A 23,370-nucleotide genomic window follows, 5' to 3' on the forward strand; every position below is an offset into this window, starting at 1 on the left:
CAGCGGGGCGGGGCAGGCGTCTCTTTGCTGCCGTCACTTCCGTTTCTCTGTCAGTAGCGAGCGGGCGAGCTGGAGGCAGTTCGGCTATCGGAGCGGAGCGTGAGTGCGCGGACCCCGCCCCCACCCCCTCGAAATCGCCCTCGTTCGGCCCTCACCTTGCCAGCCTGGCCGCTGCGCGCCTGCAGCCCCGGTCCCTCTCATCGACGACGGCCGCGGGAAATGGCGGCGCTGCCTGATGTCCCCCATGCTTCCTCGGCCTTCCCGGACCCCTCCTCATCCCCGACCCCGCGCCCCACGCGCTTCAGGCCTCGGCCCCCGAAGCTGGCCCCCGGGAACGGCCCAGGGACGGCGGGGGAGGCGGCGCCGGGCGGGGGCGAGGAGCCGCGGGAAGGGGGCCGGGGCGCCCCCGGGACAATGCAGCGGCGGCCCGGGCGGGGGCGCGTGCGGGGCCTGCGTCTACCCAAGGTCTTTCCGGGGTCCTCATCCCTGCCGCCAGGAGCGGGGACCCGGTCAGAGGAAGGCAGGCGGTGCGGCGGGGGCGACTGGCGCTGGGGTAGTGAATGGCTGCTTTGCTGGGGGGCAGTGAGCTCTTCGAGGGAAGAAAATGGCGCTTGGTGCAAGTCCCTCCTCTCCCACGCCGTCTCCTCCGCATTTCGCCGCCTCCCACGCCCCCTCCGACCGACCTGTCTCCCACCGCCCAAGGCGTTGTCAGCCCCGGGGTTCTGGCGGCTGCCTGGCGTCGCGCGGCCCCCTTCCTCCGTTTTGGTGCTTATCACCCTCGTGTTGTACCGAATTCGCGTGCCTTTTAGTCCTAGTTTATTTTCACCTCTTGTTTTCTAATCCCTCCTTCCCCATGGCTTCATCAGAGATCGGAGATTTTTAAGTTGTGTTTTGTATATATTCCACACCAGCGCTTAGTAGCGCCTCGCCAGAATTGCGAGCCTGCCGCCCTCCCCCCCCCCCGCTTTTTTCCCCTTGAACGGTAAAGGCTCATTAAGTAAAAGTGAAAATATATTTTGTTACAAGTTCAAACAAGCTGGCTTTAGTTACCGTTACCTTGTTTTCGTGTCGGATGGACTTATGTGGGTTAAACACGAGGTGGTTCTTTGAAATGATCTTAGGCCCCCAGGAACCTTTCATGAACAGATGGTATAGTTATGCCTGACCGTTTCAAAGTGAAAAACAGGGTACGTTCAGTTGGATTACCTTTAAAAAAAAATGCTTCTTGGCATTATTAGCATGAAAAACAACTAAATTGATTTTGGAGATAAGGTTGGAAAGCGGAGCAGTAACAGGATTAATGTATAAAACGTGGCTATAAATGTTGCTTGCTCCCCTCTGAATTTACTACTCTTGGCATCAAGAAAGTGCCAGATAAAATCAACATGGCTGGCTTGGGCATGGTTTGAGCTTTTTGAATTTAGTGGCTAGGCTAGGGATGGCCCATTTCTTTTACCTTGACTTCCTGTTTCGGGATGCATTCAGTGCCCTTGTTAATGGCAAGTTTAGTCGAGATCTGGATTGTTTATGGGTTTTTTGAAGTCTTTTTTTCCGCTTTTTTCAGCAAACATTATAGTGTATGTTGTGTATATTGGATCCTTTAGGGCATACAGAAGTTAATAGGACTCAAGTCTCTTCTGAGATGGAGGTGGAGAGAGCAAAAGATACTTGTTTTGAAAATAAGCATTTTACCACTTGGTATTATAAGTGCTTTGAAAAGAGTTACAGCGTGAAAGTCCTTGAATTTTGGGAAACATAGAAGCACGAGACTCTGCCTTGCCCTCAGGCACTCTGTAAACATCCACAGGGAAAGCAAGGTACTGGCCTATGTACCTCTGTCTGGGGGGACCTGGGGAACTAGGGTCATAGTAGGAGTTGGAGGAAAGGTTTTGCCCCTCCCATAAGCAGATTCTTCAAATTTTAGTTGTATTCCAGAGTAGAAAATCAGTGTAAAATGTAAATGAACTGTGAATTATGTATAACTTTGATTCAGTACTTGCTCCTTTGATTGGCATGGTCAAAAAGCCAAAAAAATTAAGAACATATACAAAATATGAAAAATAGGATTATAATGGTAAAATTAATTAAATATCGACATCTGTATAGTACAGTTGTTCACCATGCTGTGTGTAAGTTGATATCAGTTCCGGCAGTGAATAATTGTACATAAGTCTCCTCAGTGGCAAGTATAAAGCAGTACTGAGAATTAATTCATATTTCTTCTTGGTTTTAACAGGGATTGCTGTCAGCTGCCTTTTTGCAGTTTACCCTAAACATAAACATCTAACCCTGCTAAAATGAAGTATAAAAAACCCCATTGACTTTGAGAAAGAGAGAGGTGTAGGAGTATGAGATGTGTATGACATTTAGTTCTTCTTGCTGGGTTCAGAACTCTTCACTTTGCATGTTATTTTCAACTTGGAAGAGCATAGATTAAGAGCATAACTTCTGTGCTCAGTGTAACAACGCCAGTACCAAAAATGGTAGAAAGAACTGTGGAACTTCTTGAATCTTTGATTGGGGGAGAGTTAATTTGAAGGTAGTAGAGCAAATTATGAATTATTTACATAATGTATTTTTCTTTCAGAATGCCGAAGTCAAAGGAACTTGTTTCTTCAAGCTCTTCTGGCAGTGATTCTGACAGTGAAGTTGACAAAAAGGTGATATACACCATGTGATTTTTGTGATACTTAATTCAGCAGTATTGCCCACATCCAGTTCTGAAGGACTGCACAGCATATCAGAATCTTAAAATGAGAGCCTGGATGGATGTTTCTGAAAGTGCAGATGGCCCCTGAACCACTTGACTAAAGTGCCTAGGGTGCTTGTTGTACACGCACACGCCAAGCCCCGACGTCAGACTTGAGCAAGTCTTCTGACATTAACAAGCTTCCTGTTGTGGCTTTTTAGGACTCTGTAAGGCTTCCTAGGGGAATAGCACTAGATTTAGGCCAAAGCCACTATTTGCCATTATTTAGTAATCTTCCTAATCTGTAGGTATCTGTGTAGTTGTTGAGCCAAGTTATCTGAACTCCTTGAAAGCAGATGTCAGTTTGACAGTCTTCTCAGCCTTGTTGTTTATCTAGCCTTCAAGGATTACATAAAATTTGGCTTGGTACATTTTAAATTAGAATGTTACTTACTCTGGTCCCCTCCTTTTAATTAAATCAGCACCCAGCAAAGCTAACATGAAAGTACCCATTTTGATAGAAGAGGGTTTTTCTGCGTTAGGTGATAATTGTGCTATAAGCTTAACTGTGCATTCTGCTTAACTGAGCATCTCACACTGTAGTCAGGGCTTCTTCCACGCAGAATTGTCCTTTATCTCCTAAAACCTTACATAGTTGTGTCTCTGAGCTCAGTTAGCAGTGTTAGTTAAAAGAAAAGAGAGCTTATATGAGAGTCTTGGAGGAGATGGACTTTTATAGGAAAGTACATAGTATAATATCACCTGGAAGGTTGAACAAAAACTTCAAAGAGCATGCATGGCTATATTCAAGAAGGGAATGTCTCTTAGTTTTTTAACTTGCACATAGTATAGCATTTGAATACATTGATTTAACAAGTTTTTTATTGAGCTTTTATGTGCCAGGTATGTGCCATTCCACAAGGACTATATAGACCCTGATAAAAAGAATAATTGCTTTCTGCTTATTGAGCTGAGGTAATTTTTGCTATTTATCCCAAATAATACTGTTAATCCTGTAAGGACTTATGTTAAATGAATCCAGTCTTTCAGTTTGTGTACGTAAATACATACATTATATCAGTATTTACCTAGCATCACATAATTTGGTAAAACATTAATAGTTTATATACCTTCCACTGAGGAACATGACTGCCCTCTACTGTTTGGATTGGGAACTCTACTGGATTTCATGGACTGTTGGCTCATTTTTTAAATAAATAAATAAAATTAATTAATTAATTTGGTTACACCGGGTCTTAGTTGTGGCAGATGGGCTCCTTAGTTGTGGTTCCAGGGCTTCTTAGTTGCAGCATGTATGCGGGATCTGGTTCCCTGACCAGGGATGAAACCCAGGCCCCCTGCATTGGGAGCGCAGAGTCTTATCCACTGCGCCACCAGAGAAGTCCCTGTTAGCTCATTTTGAGAATGAAGCTATATGAAAAACTTTTAGAGTAATGCTGCTTTTAAAACATTGTTTTGATTTTGAATGCTAGTGTAACACATTACTGTTTATCTTAAGTGATTTTTTTGTGATGAGGAAGTTTTGTGATGAGTTGTTGACCTCTGGTGCCCAGTACAAAATACCTTTCTTAGCTTTGCCTACTCATAAACTTGCTAAGACAACTTAAGTCCTTTTTGGAATAAGCAGGCATAAATAATCATAAGTTGGTTGTATTCTTCCTAATTAGTACATTTTCTTTGTAAAAATAAGTAACTGACTAATTTACTAGAGTGGTTTCCAAAAGTTTAAGTTTATTCAAAAGCAGCAGCCCCCATACCTCCATCTTTTTTCTCTCCCAAAGGAATTTTATGAGGGATCCCAGTCTATAAATAACTGCTTCTCTGCTGAATACCACTCTAATGCCTGAAGTATCTTTTGGGTTTCTGAGAGCAGTTTGAAAACACTGCACTAGATAGCAGTGCTAGGTTAGTTTCATAGTTCTGTTGTCAAGTGAAACTTGCTTGTGTATATATTTATGATTTTTTTATTAATAAATGGAGTGTTTTGATCCTTTAAGTCTTGAAAAGTAATGGAATCTTTTGAACCTGAGATGTGTTTTGTTCTTATGCAGATTTTAACCATATTCTTGTTTTTCTTTCAAGTTAAAGAGGAAAAAGCAAGTTGCTCCAGAAAAACCTGTAAAAAAGCAAAAGACTGGTGAAACTTCAAGAGCCCTGTCATCTTCTAAGCAGAGCAGCAGCAGCAGAGATGATAACATGTTTCAGGTAAAGTGGGTTATTTCCTTAGTTCCAGAGGGATTATTACCTGGCTTGATCTAAAGAATGTTAAAAGTACCTTAATCTGATAATGCATAATAATCTTTTATGTATGTTACAATTCTCTTGACTAAGGATATTCCTTGAAATATGAGAACAAGTTAGTAGAAATGAAAGCAATTTATATGATGCTAGATGATTGTTAAAATCTAGAATTCTGTAGTTTTGCTGTATTTAAAACAATGGGAATTTAAAAGTTAGAGAAATGCAAAAAAAGATTGAGAACTGCACGTTTAGAGAGCAGCTTGGAGGAGATAGGTCTAGTATTGGGCTGTGAAGTATGGATAGGATGTTACTGGAGGGGAAACAGCAGTATGACCTGCCCAGTTTTGGCTTGATAACAGAAAGGGTGAATGGGTTTACTAAAATGGGCCCTCAGTTTATTTGTTGTGGGGATTAAGGTTGAGTAGTGAGGTAAAGTGAGGGAAGTTCATTAGAGGGCTTTGATGAAATTACTCAGGACTGGCATAGCTTCTTTCCTTGGGTTTCTTATCTTGTTTTAGGGAGACTTGTTATTGGCATCATGGTACAAGAAGGATTTATGGGAGAGGCAGTGGGGATAAATTATGTGAGGTGGTAAGGGCTTAGGTGGTTTTCCCAGAAGATGAAATAGTGATGATTAAGATCGCTGGTGAGGAAGAATGGACTAGAGGAATGAAGCAATCAATGAAGACTGGTTTTAAATTTGAGAGACAATAGAGATGAAGGTTTCATTGATAGATAAGAGGAAAATAAGTTAGTTTTAATGGCAGAAGTGGTTAAGTTTGGCCTTTTGGATCTGATTGTAAGTGTGATAGTCTCTGCTTTAGAACCTAGAAGGCTTAGTTGGGAACTGTTCATGTGGGTCATTAGTATGGTTGACTGAAACCTTCCACTGAAGTAAGTATAAACCAGAGGGAGAAGAGGAGGTGACTGAGGACATGCCTTGTGATATTCAGGATGGAAGGAAAAAAGGATATAGGTTAGAGAAGGTGAAGGAAAATAGGAAGAGTACAGTAATGGGAGGAAGAAAAAAATAAGTGCTTTGTGGGAGCATAAACAAGATAAGCGTTTCAAGGAGACATTAGTATTAGTCGAAGTCAGAAGGTTGGACAAAATGAAACTGCAAACATTTACTTGACTAGAAAGTAAGGCTTGTGTGTGTGTGCACTTATTTTTTTTTTTTTTAAAGCTTACTGATGTCCTTGAAAGACAGTACCAGGATTAATGTGAGAATGGGAAAATAGAAGTTTTACTCAATTTTGTCTTGTTATAACTCTAGATAAAGAAATAGACACATGCTAGCTATGCTTAATACTGTATTGAACATTGGAGATGTACTAAGTAGATTTTCAGGCACACTGATCATACAAAAAATGGTAAGGATAAGGAGATGATATGTTAGCTTGAGTGTAGTAGTCTTTCACTCGGAATATGTATATTGAATCATGTTATAAATCTTAAATACATACATTTTTTAATTAAAAATTATGTAAAAAAAGTGACAAAATGCAGATGGATTTTTATGGGTTTTGGTCTTCTGAATATTTTAGAGGAACTAGGAGCAGATTAGATTAATTTGACAGAGAATGTGCAGATGCCTTGAAGTGCGAAAGAGCTTGGATTGTGCAGGAATTATGAAGCCCTTGTGCCTGGAGCCTAGAAGATTGGCTGAGAGTGTAGGTAGGAGGTCTAGTTGATGAGGAAGGTGAAGGCCAGATCTTTCAGGGCTTTCCTGTTGGGAGACCAGTTTTAGGAGTTTTAGTTTTATTCTAAGTGCAGTGGGAAGCTATTTTAAGGGGCAGAATGAAATGTAAAATCTGCAAGAAAGTATCCCTTCCTTTCATAGACTTTCCTCCTATATAGAATGAAGGACTGCTTTGGAATATTTCAACTTAATGTTTGTACTAAAGGTAAAAACTTTCAAGTATTTGCTTGGCAGTTATCTTGGGCTTTTCTCTGATCAATTCTGTTCACTGTATGCCTGCTTGTACTTGGATAATAGAGCATCTGTGGTCTATTAATGGATTTCATCTTGTCTCCCTTACTCCTGATTGTACAGATAAAGAAACTAGGGCCCACATTTAGAGATTTTATTCTATTAGAGCAGTTTTGGGAAACCAGTTCTTTTTTTATAGGGAGGTTATCTCACCAAAAGAAGTGAGTTCAGTTCTTAAGCCCTCATTTGGGAGGTTCCCAAGCCTCAAAAGCTGTTAGACTCCTCACCCTTTTGAAAGTGCCTTTAGGAGGATCATATAGGCCTGATTTTCAGAGTGACTTTTCACGGACCTAGTGAATATATTGGTTATGTAATTTAAAATGAGGATTTCATTTTTATTAGTAATAATGGTTTGATAATTTAGGAAAGACAGGTGAAGGATGGGGTTTTTGGAAGGAAAGTCAGTTATGCTCATTGTGTTCTGTAAAGTTTTTAAAAAATCTATTTATTTAATTAAAAAAATAGAGATATGTATTTCCTATATTTTTTATTTACCAAGAAAATGCCTTGAAGACAGCTCCCAGAGTGGAACTTTTTTAGACATTGCTAGTATCTTTAAGGACCTGGGTTATCAGGTATACTTTACCAAAGACAAATCAAATCTAAATTAAAGTTGTTTGAGTATTGCTTAGCAGCCATAAGACAGGGTTTTTGTTTTTTTTTTTCTTTAACCTAAATACCCATCTCTTGAGAATAGAACTGGAGGAAATGATCTTAAATTTTGGTAAAGCAATGTGGATCAAACATAAGCAGCTCTCTAAATGTAAAATTTGAAGAGAATTGTGCCCAAGGAAAGTCACTATGCTAATCTTTTAAGCTGTGGAATGATTTGGGCAGATTCCTGAGTAGAGAGGGGATACTACTAGATGCTTGCTTTTGTCTGGTTTCTTCAGCTCTGAATTTTGAGAATTTGGTTCCGAAGGGATATAATTTACCTGAGATGACTTATGTGATGTGGATTGGAGAACTGTCTTGTAATTACTTAGTACCTGTGTCTTAAAAGGTCAGAACGATTGAGGCAGGGGACTTTGATCCCTATTCTTCTTCAGAGGGATCCCTATTCGTCTTCAAAATTCAGCACAAAGGATCAGTAATACTGCTTTAGTTGATTTGATGATTTTAAGGATAAACCTGTTACTTTTAAATTATGTTATTACAGAGCCAGGTGTTCTTTTTTTTTTTTTTTTTTTTGATAGATAAGAAGTGATTTATTAGAATAGACGCTTGTGAGGTTTACAAGTGGGTGGGCAAGAGGTGCTGCCCGAGAACTTAGTGGGGTACAGTTTTATTTTTATTTTTTTTTTTAAACATCTTTATTGGAGCATAATTGCTTTACAATGGTATGTTAGTTTCAGCTTCACAACAAAATGAATCAGTTATATATATACATATGTTCCCATATCTCTTCCCGCTTGCGTCACCCTCCCTCCCACCCTCCCTATCCCACCCCTCCAGGCGGTCACACAGCACCGAGCTGATCTCCCTGTGCTATGCGGCTGCTTCCCACTAGCTATCTACCTTACGTTTGGTAGTGTATACATGTCCATGCCTCTTTATTGCTTTGTCACCGTTTACCCTTCCCCCTCCCCATAGCCTCAAGTCCATTCTCTAGTAAGTCTGTGTCTTTATTCCTGTTTCACCCCTAGGTTTTTCATGACATTTTTTTTTTCTTAAATTCCATATATATGTGTTAGCATACGGTATTTGTCTCTCTCTTTCTGACTTACTTCACTCTGTATGACAGACTCTAGGTCTATCCACCTCATTACAAATAGCTCAATTTCGTCTCTTTTTATGGCTGAGTAATACTCCATTGTATATATGTGCCACATCTTCTTTATCCATTCATCCGATGATGGACACTTAGGTTGTTTCCATCTCTGGGCTATTGTAAATAGAGCTGCAATGAACATTTTGGTACATGACTCTTTTTGAATTATGGTTTTCTCAGGGTATATGCCCAGTAGTGGGATTGCTGGGTCATATGGTAGTTCTATTTGTAGCTTTTTAAGGAACCTCCATACTGTTCTCCACAGTGGCTGTATCAATTTACATTCCCACCAACAGTGTAAGAGGGTTCCCTTTTCTCCACACCCTCTCCAGCATTTATTGTTTCTAGATTTTTTGATGATGGCCATTCTGACTGGTGTGAGATGATACTCATTGTAGTTTTGATTTGCATTTCTCTAATGATTAGTGATGTTGAGCATTCTTTCATGTGTTTGTTGGCACTCTGTATATCTTCTTTGGAGAAATGTCTATTTAGGTCTTCTGCCCATTTTTGGATTGGGTTGTTTGTTCTTTTGTTATTAAGCTGCATGAGCTGCTTATAAATTTTGGAGATTAATCCTTTGTCAGTTGCTTCATTTGCAAATATTTTCTCCCATTCTCAGGGTTGTCTTTTGGTCTTGTTTATGGTTTCCTTTGCTGCGCAAAAGCTTTTAAGTTTCATTAGGTCCCATTTGTTTACTTTTGTTTTTATTTCCCTTTCTCTAGGAGGTGGGTCAAAAAGGATATTGCTGTGATTTATGTCATAGAGTGTTCTGCCTATGTTTTCCTCTAAGAGTTTGATAGTTTCTGGCCTTACATTTAGGTCTTTAATCCATTTTGAGCTTATTTTTGTGTATGGTGTTAGGGAGTGATCTAATCTCATACTTTTACATGTAGCTGTCCAGTTTTCCCAGCACCACTTATTGAATAGGCTGTCCTTTCTCCACTGTATATTTCTGCCTCCTTTGTCAAAGATAAGGTGACCATATGTGCGTGGGTTTATCTCTGGGCTTTCTATCCTGTTCCATTGATCTATATTTCTGTTTTTGTGCCAGTACCATACTGTCTTGATTACTGTAGCTTTGTAGTATAGTCTGAAGTCAGGAAGCCTGATTCCTCCAGCTCCATTTTTCGTTCTCAAAATTGCTTTGGCTATTCGGGGTCTTTTGTGTTTCCATACAAATTGTGAGATTTTTTGTTCTAGTTCTGTGAAAAATGCCAGTGGTAGTTTGATAGGGATTGCATTGAATCTGTAGATTGCTTTGGGTAGTAGAGTCATTTTCACAATGTTGATTCTTCCAATCCAAGAACATGGTATATCTCTCCATCTATTTGTATCATTTTTAATTTCTTTCATCAGTGTCTTATAATTTTCTGCATACAGGTCTTTTGTCTCCTTAGGTAGGTTTATTCCTAGGTATTTTATTCTTTTTGTTGCAATGGTAAATGGGAGTGTTTTCTTGATTTCACTTTCAGATTTTTCATCCTTAGTGTATAGGAATGCCAGAGATTTCTGTGCATTAATTTTGTATCCTGCTACTTTACCAAATTCATTGATTAGCTCTAGTAGTTTTCTGGTAGCATCTTTAGGGTTCTGTATGTATAGTATCATGTCATCTGCAAACAGTGACAGCTTTACTTCTTCTTTTCCGATTTGGATTCCTTTTATTTCCTTTTCTTCTCTGATTGCTGTAGAGCCAGGTGTTCTTAACCTGGGGGTTTATTTTGGGAGTCCATGAAATTAATATTTTTTTTTGGATTTTTTGTATTGAAGGGATTATTTATAACCATCAGTACCCCAAAGGGGACAGGAAATCAAAAAAAATTTAAAAATCACTCTTCTGTATGACGTACATATTATTTTTCTCTTGTTAATCTCCAGATTATGTGTGTGTGAAAATACATGCATTCTGTTGTGTCATTGTTTTCTCCTATGACATGTAAGTGCAGTGATCTTTATTCTTTCTACTTTTAATTATATCTATACTACTACCTCCTCATTTTTCTGTGATAGTTTTTTTGGTTTTTTTTTTTTTTTTTTTGGTAAGAATTTGTCAGCTTTATTTCTCCTCAAGGAAGAGGTGACTATTGGGCAAGTTCTTTTCTTTTTTTAAAAATAAACTTTATTGAGATATAATCCATGCACACATTTAAAGCATAATTTGGTGAGCTGTAAAAAACGTACATGCTTTTTAAAATTTTATTTTTGTTTTAATTTTTATTGGAATATGGTTGATTTACAGTGTTGTGTTAGTTTCTGCTGTACAGCATAGTGGATCAGTTGTACATATATATATCTCCACTCTGTTTATTGGGTTGGCCAAGAAGTTCTTTCGGGGTTTTCCTAACATCTTACAGAAAAACCCGAACGAACTTTTTGGCCAGCCCAAATAGATTCTGTTCCCCTATAGGTCATTACAGACTACTGAGTAGAGTTCCCTGTGCTATACATATACAGTAGGGTCTTATTAGTTATCTATTTTATATATAGTAGTGTGTATATGTCAATCCCAATCTGCCAATTTATCCCTTCCCTCCCTCCCCCCCACTTGGTAACCATAAGTTTGTTTTCTACATCTGTGACTCTATTTCTGTTTCGTAAATATGTTCATTCGTACCATTTGTTTAGATTCCACATATAAGCAGTATCATATGATATTTGTCTTTCTCTAAACGTACATGCTTTTGTAGTGAGGCTGTTTCCATCACCTTGGAAAGTTCCCTCTAGACCTCCCTTTATAGTCCATTCCCTTTCTCCAGGTAAGCACTGATGTAATTTCTGTCCCTAGAGATTTATTTTGCCTGTTCTAGAGCCTCATATAAATGGAATCATACAGTCTGTATTGTTTTGTGTCTGACATCCTTTGCTCACCATAATGTTTTGAGATCATTCCTTGTTTCAAGTATCAGTGGTTTGTTCTTTTTTATTGCTGATTGGTATTCCATTGTATGATTGTACTACAGTTCGTTTATCCATTCATTTTAGGTGGACATTTGGGTTGTTTCTAGTTTGGGGATATTAGGAATAAAGCTGCTGTGAATATTCTTGTACAAGTCTTTTTGTGGACATTTTCGCCTTTTGGGTAAACACCAGATGTATTTGCTGGGTCATAGGCCAAGTGTATGTTTAACTTTAAGAAGCTGTCAGACTTTTCCAAAGTAGCTGTACCATTTTACAGACCCACCAGCAGTGTATGAGATTCCAATTGCTGCACATCATCACTGGGTATTACCAGTCTTAAAAATTTTATCCACTTTAATTAATGGATGTGTAGTTTTACTTTGTATTTCCCTAATGTCTGATATTTTTGTTTGAAGATTCTGTTCAGATCTTTTGCATATTAAAAGGTCATTTGATTTATTGAATTTGAGGGATTTTAAAAAAATATTTTAAATACAAGTCCTTTGTCAGATACAAGTATTGTGAATATTTTCTGAGTCTGTGGTTTACTTATTTTATTTAAGTATCTTTAAAAAGCTTTGATTTTGAAAATGTCCATTTTCATCAATTTTTCGCTTTTTTGGTTAATGCTTTTTGTTTCCTGTTTAAGATATAGTTCTCTACCCCAATGCCAAAAACAAAAATTTTGCCAGTGTTTTTTTTTGCTGCACTTTTTATAGTTTTAACTTTCATGTTTAGGTCTCTAATCCATGTAGAATTAGTTTCTTCTGTGTATAATGTGAGATAGGGCTTGAGACTCATTTTTCACCCCTGTACAGATAATCGAGTTATTCCAGTACCATTTGTTCAAAAGACTATTCTTTTCCTGTTGAATCACCTTGGATGTTTAAAGAAAATCAGTAAATATACAAAATATTTATCTATTTCTAAACTCTGTTGTAGTCCATTGATCTCTATGTCTGTCTTTAGTACCACACTTTCTTAATTATGATTTTATGGTGAGTCTTGAAATCAGGTAGTGTAAGCCCTTTAACACTGTTCTTCACTTTCAGAATTATTTTTGCTATTCTATGTATTTTGTATTTTCATACACATTTTATAACCAGCTTGTCAATTTTTATCAAAAAGTCTACTGGGATTTTGATTGGGATTGGGTAAATCTGAAGATCAATTTGGGAAGAGTCGGAACTTGACAATATTGAAGTTCCTGTTCATGAATATGGTATCTCTGTCCATTTATTTAGATCTTTTTTGATTTCTCTGTTTTGTGATTCTTCTGGTATGTCTTTTGCTAAATTTATTCCGAAGTATTTTGTGTTTTGATTCTATCGCAAATGTATTGTTTCTTTTTTTTTTGATTTATTTTCTTTTATTTTTTTTAACATCTTTATTGGAGTATAGTTGCTTTACAATGGTGTGTGAGTTTCTGCTGTATAATAAAGTCAACCAGCTATACATATATCCCCATATCTCCTCCCCCTTGCGTCTCCCTCTCTCCCACCTTCCCAATCCCACCCCTGTAGGTGGTTACAGAGCACTGAGCTGCTTTCCGCTAGCTATCTGTTTTACATTTGGTAGTATATATATGTCCATGCCACTCTCTCACTTCGTCCCAGCTTACCCTTCCCCCTCCCTGTGTCCTCAAGTCCATTCTCTATGTCTACGTCTTTACTCCTGTCCTGCCCCTAGGTTCTTCAGAACCACTTTTTTAAAATGTGTTGTTTCTTAACTTCATTTTCCAGTTGTTCATTGCTAAACAATATGTACGATATTACATAATATATGTAAGTATACATATAATATATATTCTATATTTTATATATTTACATGTTATATATGTATTTTTTAGGACTTCTTAGATTTCTCTGTTGATGATGATTTTTGTTTTTACATCATCCTTTTCATTCTTTTTCTTGCTTTATTGCTAGTATTTTCCAGTACAATATTGAAAAGAAGTGGTGAGAGCAGACATCCTTGCTTTATTCCCGTTGTTAGGGGCAAAGTATCCTTCTGACTCTTCTTTTTCCTCTAGTGCCTCTATTGCTTAAACTCTGGAATGAATGTGCATACTGTGGATTTGGTGCTTTGGGCTGGGAGAATGAAAAGTCATGGGATAAACATGGTGCCGTTTTCTGTAGGGCCCATCTTTATTTGAAAATTCACGTTAAAGCTTTTTATGCTAAAATGAACACTGGAGAAAAAAATTAAAAAAAAATAAAGTGAACACTGAATATATTAAGGGGCAGTATACAAAAGAAAACGCACAGTAAGTTTTTGGTTACAATAAGGGGTTCAGATGTTGGTAGAGCAGCATCGGTCTGTGTCCTCAGGCTTCCCGTCCTTTCACCCCCACAGTTCTTTGGTGCTGGTGTTCCCTGAATCATTATTGCCAGATTTTAAGAGAGTCAGTTTATTGACCTATAACTTTTCCCTACTTTGTATAATTTCTTATTTATAATAGTCAAACACAAGTTATTTGAAGAGTGATTAGGGACTTCAAATTGTAAATTCACAAAGTTTTAAGTATGTGGATGGTCAGTCACGTTTGGGAGAAAGAACATGCCTCTTTTTAAGTTCCTCTGTAGCAAACAAACATTTATACACACCTCATTGAAATTGTGGGTGAAGAAGCTTGTTAGAAGTTTCTAGGGATCGAGGGTAGAAGTGAAGCTAGCTAACAATGTGTTGTGTTAACTGTATTGTACCATGCTTTTTACATAAAATAACTGAGTACTTGTTATTACTAATTTAAGACTGATAAAATGCCGTTCATATACTGTTTTTTTAAAAAAGGTTGCTTTCAGTCTTGATCTTTAACTTTTTTTCTAGTGAAATTTTAAAGTTGTAACCCTGTTTTTCTGCTTCTGGTTTTCTTTTTTTCTTTTTTGTCCATAGTTCAGGGACCTATAAAGGCTTCAGAATTCTCTTCCTGGCTTTTCAAGTCCTTTTCAGTATAGCTCCATCTATTCAGCCTTTTGAATCTCATCAGTATTGTATCTTTCTGCTTTCCTTGGTCTATGTCATCACTTTTTTCTCCCTTTTGCTTAATTAATGGGCTGTCATTTTTCAAGGTCAAATTCCACCACCCGAAGTCTCTTGCAGTACTCAAGCCCACACTGAATGCTTACTTGACTTACCTAATCAGTATTACTCTAGTAGGTTTTCAGTGTATTTTAATTTTATCTAATCATCTGTCACATGGGCTTACCTTAAAAACCAAAATGAAACAATGTTCAGTTCAGTGCTGTAGGTGCCTAAGATACTTAAAAATCTGTCAGGTATTAAATCAGTGTTATAAATCACTATTGGGAGTTTCACTGTGATAATTATTTTGGTCTTATTTATTTAGTTCATCCATTAAAACAGTTTGCTTGCTAGGGGACACAAAGGACTGTAAAAAATAAGCCGTTAAAAATGACAGTAAGATCACTGGTGACTTTAGCATAGGCATTGGGAGTTTAATCAATGGAAACAGCAATTCTTGCCTTTCAAAGATTAGCAATAAAGGGAGGAAGGAAACATGAGGAAAGTTATACAATGCTGATTAGGGAAAATGCCTTATAGAAAGAGGAGAATGAGCATGTTTGGAAATGGTAGATAAGAAACCAACAGAAAGGGAAAGAATGTACAGTTGACCCTCAAATAATGCAGGTTTGAACTGCCTGGGTCCACTTATACACAGATATTTTTCAATACTAAATACTGCATGGTTTGTGGTTGGTTAATCCTCGGATGTGGAGGGCCGAGGTATAAATTATACTTGAATTAACCTCTGAGTTGTTCAGGGGTCAGCTGTATACGCAAGAAATGGGATACAAAAGGTAAAGAACTTAAGAATTGATGAAGATGTGGGTAAGTACTGAGAAGAGAGATTTGAAGGCACTTAACCATACCTGATGGACTGTATTTTCTCCATAAAGCATGAGGCATACCCAGCAAATAGGGGGCACACCAGTGGGATGAGAAATTTGAGAACGAAAATGAACAAGACCTGAGACAAGAAAAAGCAGCCTGAGAGGACATAGGCAAGATGGAAGCCGTAAATGTGTACTTGTATCAGCACAACTGTCCTTCTACTATAGCAATACTTGATATCCCAATAAAAGGGATTATTTAATCATTAAGGGACCCAGGTTTATAGGGAAAGCAACTTTTACATGATGATGTGTTTCAAGCACAACATCACAGCTAGTATTTAAGTCAGGAAGATTGAAGAGTAGGTTTAAAGTGAGTCAGATAGGTAGAGGTAGAGGTTTTGATCAGCTATACTGGAAAGTGCTTATAGACACTTGGTTGAGTAAGCCTTTTCCTTCCCTGTGCAATCTGTAGTTTGTGTTAACAGCAGTAGAAGGTTTTTGAAAAATAGTTTTCTGTGGACAGTTTTAAGTTTTCAGTTTGCGACTGTAAGTGGAGTGTATTAAAGATGTTATTTGAAATGAATGTCTAAAAGGAAAAGTCATCTCATGTTACTGTTGACTGGAACTTTGGATTCTTATATTCAGAATGGTTGCTAAAGCAATGTAGCTAGCTGAGTATGGATTCCTACGGTTGTGGTTTGTGCAAGATTTTGCTTTGTAATGATCTTTATGGTAAAAAAAAAACACTTAACATAAAACTTATCATCTTAACCATTTTTAAGCATACAGTAATGTTAAGTATGTTCACTTTATTGTGAAACAGAGCTCCAGAATATTTTCATCTTGTAAAACTGTTACATAACAACTCCCCTTTTCTCCCGATCTCCCCCCAGCCCCTGGTAATCATTCTACTTTCTATCTTAATCTGACTATTCTAGGTACCTCGTATTTTTTTTTTTTAAGTATATGAAATTTAAAAAAATTTATCTATTTTTTGGCTGCGTTGGGTCTTTGTTGCTGAGCGGGGGCTTTCTCTAGTTGCAGCGAGTGGGGGCTACTCTTTGTTGCAGTGTGTGGACTTCTCACTGCGTTGGCTTCTCTTGGTGCAAAGCACGGGATCTAGGCACACGGGCTTCAGTAGTTGCAGTGTGTGGGCTCAGTAGTTGTGGCACAAGGGCTTAGTTGCTCCGTGGCATGTGGGATCTTCCTGGACCAGGGATCAAACCCATGTCCCCTGCATTGGCAGGTGGATTCTTGACCACTGGGCCACCAGGGAAGTCCCTAGGTACCTCATATTAAGTACTGGAATCATCCAGTATGTATCTTTTTTCGTGATGAGCTTATTTCACATAGCATAATGTCCTCAAGGTTCATCCTTGTTGTAAATAGCACGTGACAGAATTTCCTGCTTTTTTAAAGCTGAATAATACTTTGTTATGTATGTCCCAATTTAATGTAAAAGTGATTGGAAACGTGAGATGGGCTTTTTTCATCTTTTTAGAAAGATTTTAACAGTGATAGTTCCTTTGGTGTAGTTTTGATATTGAGAATAGTAATTATTTTTGTGATTAAAAGTAGAGTGAGTGTGCAGCAAGTGTGAATATAAATATGGATGCCATTGTTGAACACCTTTTTATGTTTTGTTTCTTTTGCAGATTGGGAAAATGAGGTATGTCAGTGTTCGGGACTTTAAAGGGAAAGTCTTAATTGATATTAGAGAATACTGGATGGATCCGGAAGGTGAAATGAAACCAGGAAGGAAAGGTAAGATTTAATTTCCTGAATTTGGTCCTAATGTTGGGACTAAATTTAAAATTATCTAAGCTTGAAATTGTTTGGACTTTATTTGAAATTGAAATAATGTTGATGGTGCGTAGGGCATGGGAGATCCTCCTTGAGTTGATTCTCTTTATCTTCTGTAGCCTTTTTTGTTTTTTTTTTGTTTTTTTTTTGGCTACACTGTGCGGCATGCAGGATCTTAGTTCCCTGACCAGGGATGGAACCTATGCCCCCTACAGTGGAAGTGCGGAGTCTTAACCACTGGACCACCAGGGAAGTCCCTGTAGCCTTTTTGGACAAGACACTTAACTTATTTTAATGAAATGTCTTAAACAAAAGCTTGTTGAAATATCTCCCTCCCTCCCCCCAATAATACCCCTAATATCACTTCAGTTGGCTGCTAATTTACTTGAATATACCTTTAAAAAGATTACATCAATTCTGAAGTAGAATGGGGGCACTGGGAAGGTGTAAAATCAGGAATGGAAAATCCTGGTTTACAGTGTTTCCTTTTGGTTCATCTCCAAACAGATATTCTTTAGGGTGGTATCCTTTAAGTGGGTCTTTGTCCTCCTTCCATTTTTGCTTCATCCAGTCCCAAGCATGTCATCATCACAGAAGCATGCTTTATTCATTCACCAAATAGCTACAGAACATTTGTGTACCAACAGAAATTCATATATTTGGCTGGTTAGCTGCTTTAGATGGATCCTTAGTTAATGAAAAAAATGCCTCCTTATTTTCTTCTACTCTGCCTGCATGTCATTTTGAAAAGTACCACTTGTTTGCTTCATGTAATTTTTGACTGTATTAAACTTAACCTTTATATGCTTTCGTACCCTTTTCTTCTTCAGGCTACTTCTGGATTGATCATTCAAGTTGTCCCAGTGTAGCCAATGCCAGATTTCTTTTCTTTTTCCTGCAAACATTTACTAAAATGATTTGATTAGCCCTTCCTAAGTATTGCCCTAATATATTCTCCTCTTTCCTCTCAACTTCATGACCTCCCAGCAGTTTTCTGAGAAATTCATTAATCTTCCAATTCTAGTTTATTTCTGTGCTTATAAGGGTCAGGCATTAGAACATTGTAAGTTTAAAGCACAAAGTACTTTCTGTTCATACTTTTATGTCTTAAATAGGAACATGTCATTAGCTAATGTTTTTAATGTTTATGTGTCTGGTGATAGGCTGAGATTTTATTCACATTAGCTAATTAATTATTCACAACAACCCTTTGAGTTATAAGCAGCATTTTACTGATGAGGAAACTGAGGTTTAGAGGTAATTAATTTTTTAAAGGCCATAGAGTTAGTGACAGGCTGGGATTTGAACCCTGGCAGCATGACTCCAGAGTGCACTCTTTTTTTTTTAAGCAGAGGTCTGAGAAGCCCATATGATTTAAATTTATTTCTTTATTTCTTTATGGCTGTGTTGGGTCTTCCTTTCTGTGCGAGGGCTTTCTCTAGTTGTGGCAAGCGGGGGCCACTCTTCATCGCGGTGCACGGGCCTCTCACTATCGCGGCCTCTCTTGTTGCGGAGCACAGGCTCCAGATGCCTAGGCTCGGTAATTGTGGCTCACGGGCCCAGTTGCTCCGCGGCATGTGAGATCTTCCCAGACCAGGGCTCGAACCCACGTCCCCTGCATTGGCAGGCAGACTCTCAACCACTGCACCACCAGGGAAGCCCCAGAGTGCACTCCTAACCAGTATGCACAGTCTAAGAAGTCCTCTTTGGATCGTGTCTCAGGGATTTTTCCAAAGTGAAGTGAGTGCTTCTGGAAGAGCTCAGCACAGTCATTCATGCTGAATTCCTGTGGAAATTTTGAGCAAATGTTGGAAACAACTGGTTGTAGAAATGGGGTGTCACATACCGAATCTGGGTCTGGCCACATAGCCTGCTAGTTTGCAAGCACTTGTGAGATAAATCTTCAAATCATCATTTGCGCTCACTGGGTATAATAGGCATTATGCAGGATGCAGTGTTGAAAGTAAAACTGGGTATAAGATTTACCTGCTAAGGTAATTGTGATGAATGTGTAATTAACAAACGTAAGGGATTTGATTCTTAATGTACTATTGTGCCATTCAAAATGACAATTTAGATAAAACAGTATTTTATTTGGAAGTATGAAAATCCTCAAGAGAGCTTAAGTAGATATTCAATTTTTGATTTTTAAACTTTTTTTTTAGGTATTTCTTTAAATCCTGAGCAGTGGAGCCAGCTGAAGGAACAGATTTCTGACATTGATGATGCAGTAAGAAAACTGTAAAATCAGAGCAATGTAAAACCTGTACTGTTTTAGTTGTTTTAATCTGTCTTTTTACATTGGCTTTTGTTTTCTAAACATTGTTTTCCAAGCTATTGTATATTTGGATTGCAGAACAATTTGTAAGATGAATACTTCTTTTTAAATGCGCATTATTAAAAATGTTCTGAGTGAAGCTAATTGTCAGTTTTATTAAGGAGGATTGCTTTTGTGTCCACCACCTAGTGTAAAATAAAATCAAGTAATACAATCTTAACTGTTGTGGCCTTCTTTGATCAGAAAAGTTGGTACTATTTAAGGCCAAAAGTAACAGTTTATCGACCTTTTAGTTTCAACTCAGCTTTTACGTTCAAAAGGATTAGCATCGTATTGAATTTAGAAAATTTGTGAAATTCATGGTTAATCTGTTTCCTTCTAGTCAAATATCTGGACTTGTTTGATTTTTTTTCTTTTCCCCCCACCCCAATGATATTTCACTTTCCCCTTTTTTCCTTCACTTCATTTTCCTTTTAATAACTTGTTATGTTCAGTTTTCGTTTCGCTTTTTGCTTTTTCTTGAGTATATTATGCTAATTTGGAAAGTCTGAAACTGTCAAAATGTTACTTATCTCAATAAGGTACCTGTAAGTAAAATATTATATGAGAACTACAATCACTAATTCTACTGTATTAAATATTAGGAGATATAGTTTGATAAACAACATGGCTTGTATGAAAACTCCGAGCAAGTAAATGTATGTATGTCATTACCTGTAGTGTTCTGTGTAGTTGTTATCTTATTGCTTAGTCTGCAGAAAATAATGACTTAGATGTCTGATTTGCTTTCACTTATTAAACATATTCACCATGGGATGATGTCTATAAAATCAGATATTGTTAAATTAGACTAGGATTTAATAAAAATTGTGAAAGCTTACTGGCCTAACATTTTATTTTATAACATTGAGTATGGATTATATATAGCCAGAGATGTCACTGAGCTTAAATGTCATAGTAGATAATGTGGTCAATTTTTAGGGGAAAGAGCACAAAGAGCACATACTTGTGTTTTTTAGCCTTTGCTTCAGTAGACTTGGTTCTTTTGCAGTTCATGTATGGGACAATGGCATTCTAGACTTAATGTTACTAAGTTTTAGCAGGCACTCTGAAGTGATTTTCATTGAACCATAATGATGAAGCAGACATAGGTTGAGGCACAGATTTCAGGGGCTTTGCAGCAATAAATAGGACATGGTGTGCCTTAGGAGAAGAATGTGAAGAAACTATAACTGAAATTACAAAAGGTGGCCGTGAAGAGGAAGGAATTCTCTTCACACTAAATGATAACACATGATATCTTGATCACATTGATAGGACACAGTTCTAGATAGAATAGTGAAAAGAGAGGTTTAAAGACACGTAAAAAATTCTTGCTGACATTTGGTAGCTAATCTCAAATGGTTGCTACCATATCAGAGAGTTGCACTATTATAACAAGTTTGATTACTATGTCTAAAACATTTTATAGCAGAGTTGTCAAGGACTTGATTTCGAAACCATCTGCCAGGCCACAGAGTTATCAGTTTTTTTTCTGGCAGCTGTTCTAAGTGTTTCTTTTACATTTTTAAGATTTTTAAAAAGTGTTTTTTTAGCAGTAACCCTAATATGTGCATAATTGGGGAAATAAATCCTCTTTTCTGGTATTTTAGCCTTCATCACATAATAGATATTAAAGTGTTCAGAATACGTATTCTAGACAAATCATACTTGTTTGAAAACTTTCCCCTTGTTTGGGAACATATTAACTGAATTGGGTAGATTTGTAAAGTATTCCTTATTGTATGTACAGAAAGGGTAGTTAGAACACAGAACTCTGGTTTTGGTGTAGATGAAGAGGGAGTAATGGGTAAATTTCCTAGGTTTATGTGAAATTACAAGGTGTATGCATTTTGAAACAATATGCTAATACAGAGATGTGCTGCAATCTGTTACCTAGGCATTTTCTAGCTGTTTAGTATTATGTCATTCAAACTTTGAAATAAGGAGTGTTTCTCTGGCAGACTTTGGTAATGTTCTTGGTTAATTCATTTCAGTACATTACTGGATATGTAATATACAGAAATTATTAATCTTGTGTGTGTGTAGAAAAGGATGAGAACTGGGTTAAAAGAAGAGACTTTTTAAAATAACTTGTGCTGGAAAGAAAAGATAGGGTATATTGTTTTCTATTTAAACTTTACCTTCTTGGTAAGATTTCTTCCAGGAAGAAAGTGTGACATTTTCAGGCAATGGTTTCTTAGCCTGGTAATGCCAAAATGAATTTAATTCACGCCAGCCCACGAATCTGTGCAGTAGCAGGGCCTTTCTAGTGGATTTTTGTCTTTTTAAAGTACAAGCAGCATTTGACCAATTTCTAATGCTCTTGGCGTTTAAAGAACAACCACTAAAGAAAAACTCATAATTTTATTCTTTTTTATTTTGCTTCATAAATGCTTAAGAACTTCTTTTGAAAGAAGAATATTCCTACCTCATTAGCTAGTCAAGATGCTCTGATGGTCAGCCTATTCTTCATAATGTGTTTAGGAAAAAAGACAGGAAAAGTAAGTTCGTTCTGGCTTGGCTATTGAGGGGAAAGAGAAAGAACTGAGTATTAATTATTTAAATGTTCCTTATGGCGGTATGTTAGAAGAGAACTATAAAAGTTTGAAATTTTAAAAAAGTGCTAATATTTAGGTATCTCTCCTTAAATTCTTTGCAACTCACTTTTTATGGAAAATCCAGTGAAACACTCAAAAGTTTTTGCTTTTTTTCTTTAAAGTGGTGTTTTTCCAGATAAACTCTAGGGGTAAACATTCACATAGTAACAAATATGTAATTCTGTAATTGTGGAATACCTGTCTGCTCTGTTTGGTACATCTTCCATGGAGATGTCAATGAATATACTGCATCTGTGAATATTTTAAATGTTGAAATAAAAACAAGAAATGTGCCCTGTGTGTCATCCCAGTTTCACAAACCCAAAGATGAATCGCTAAGTTATCTGTTGAATGGGTTTTATTAACAAATAGGATACCTTTCTTTGTGAATGCTTTGGGATGTGAATTAGCCTTTGAGTGTTAAATCTTCTGAGGACCTCTGGGACTGGGTGCTGTGGCCTCATTTTTTTCATCTACTTGATCCAAATGAAAAAATGCAGATATTAAGCTGTACGTGGCCTCTTTTACTTTACCTGTATGAGTGCTTTGTGGTCTGATTATTCCTTGTTAAAATTAATGTATAAAGTCTCTATTTTTCCCTTCTTGATTAGTAGTTTTGCTTATTAGTTAATATTGAGATCTCTCATTGTTTAAATTTCTATTTAGGGAAATTTACACAGGGATAGAGAGATCCATGGAAGGTTACTTATAACTCTTGTTTCACTTTGAATTTTAGTGAAAGACATTGACTTAAAAATCTAGTCAAGAAGAAAATAGTACTGGAATTTATACAGTTAATCACTGACTTTTCCAATTTTGTTGTATGGTTCAAAGGGGTTACGGGATGGAAAAGGAGTTTGAAAAGTGTGAAACATTAAAAAAATTATGTGAAATTATTTACTCTATAACATTTTATTCAAGACTTATGGCCATCTGTGTCAAAGATCTTGCTACACAGGCATTCCCCTCTTCCCCCACTCACTTCGTGTAAATTCATCACAGAGTTCAGACCTTCCCAGACCTCCTTTTACAGCCATTTAGTCCTGGACTAACAACGACCTCCTGTTTCTGCCTAAAGTGAAGCACTCCTCTTATTTCACCCTTTGGCTCTTGATAGAGTTTAAATAGTATATCTTTCTGCTAGATAACTTATTTTAGCATGGAAATGATTTAGGCC

General features: G+C 37.4%; 1 protein-coding gene across 1 annotated transcript; it reads left to right on the forward strand.

Annotated features, from left to right (window-relative positions):
* Positions 1-22,486, forward strand: SUB1 (SUB1 regulator of transcription). Its single transcript, XM_030843606.2, has 5 exons — positions 1-99; positions 2,588-2,660; positions 4,793-4,915; positions 17,129-17,237; positions 19,442-22,486. The coding sequence occupies exons 2-5, from the start codon at positions 2,589-2,591 to the stop codon at positions 19,519-19,521; spliced, it is 384 nt and encodes a 127-aa protein (XP_030699466.1). The 5' UTR covers positions 1-99; position 2,588; the 3' UTR covers positions 19,522-22,486.
* The last annotated feature ends 884 nt before the right edge of the window (positions 22,487-23,370 follow it).

Source organism: Globicephala melas, chromosome 3 (assembly GCF_963455315.2).
Source record: "Globicephala melas chromosome 3, mGloMel1.2, whole genome shotgun sequence".
NCBI classification, from domain to species: domain Eukaryota; kingdom Metazoa; phylum Chordata; class Mammalia; order Artiodactyla; family Delphinidae; genus Globicephala; species Globicephala melas.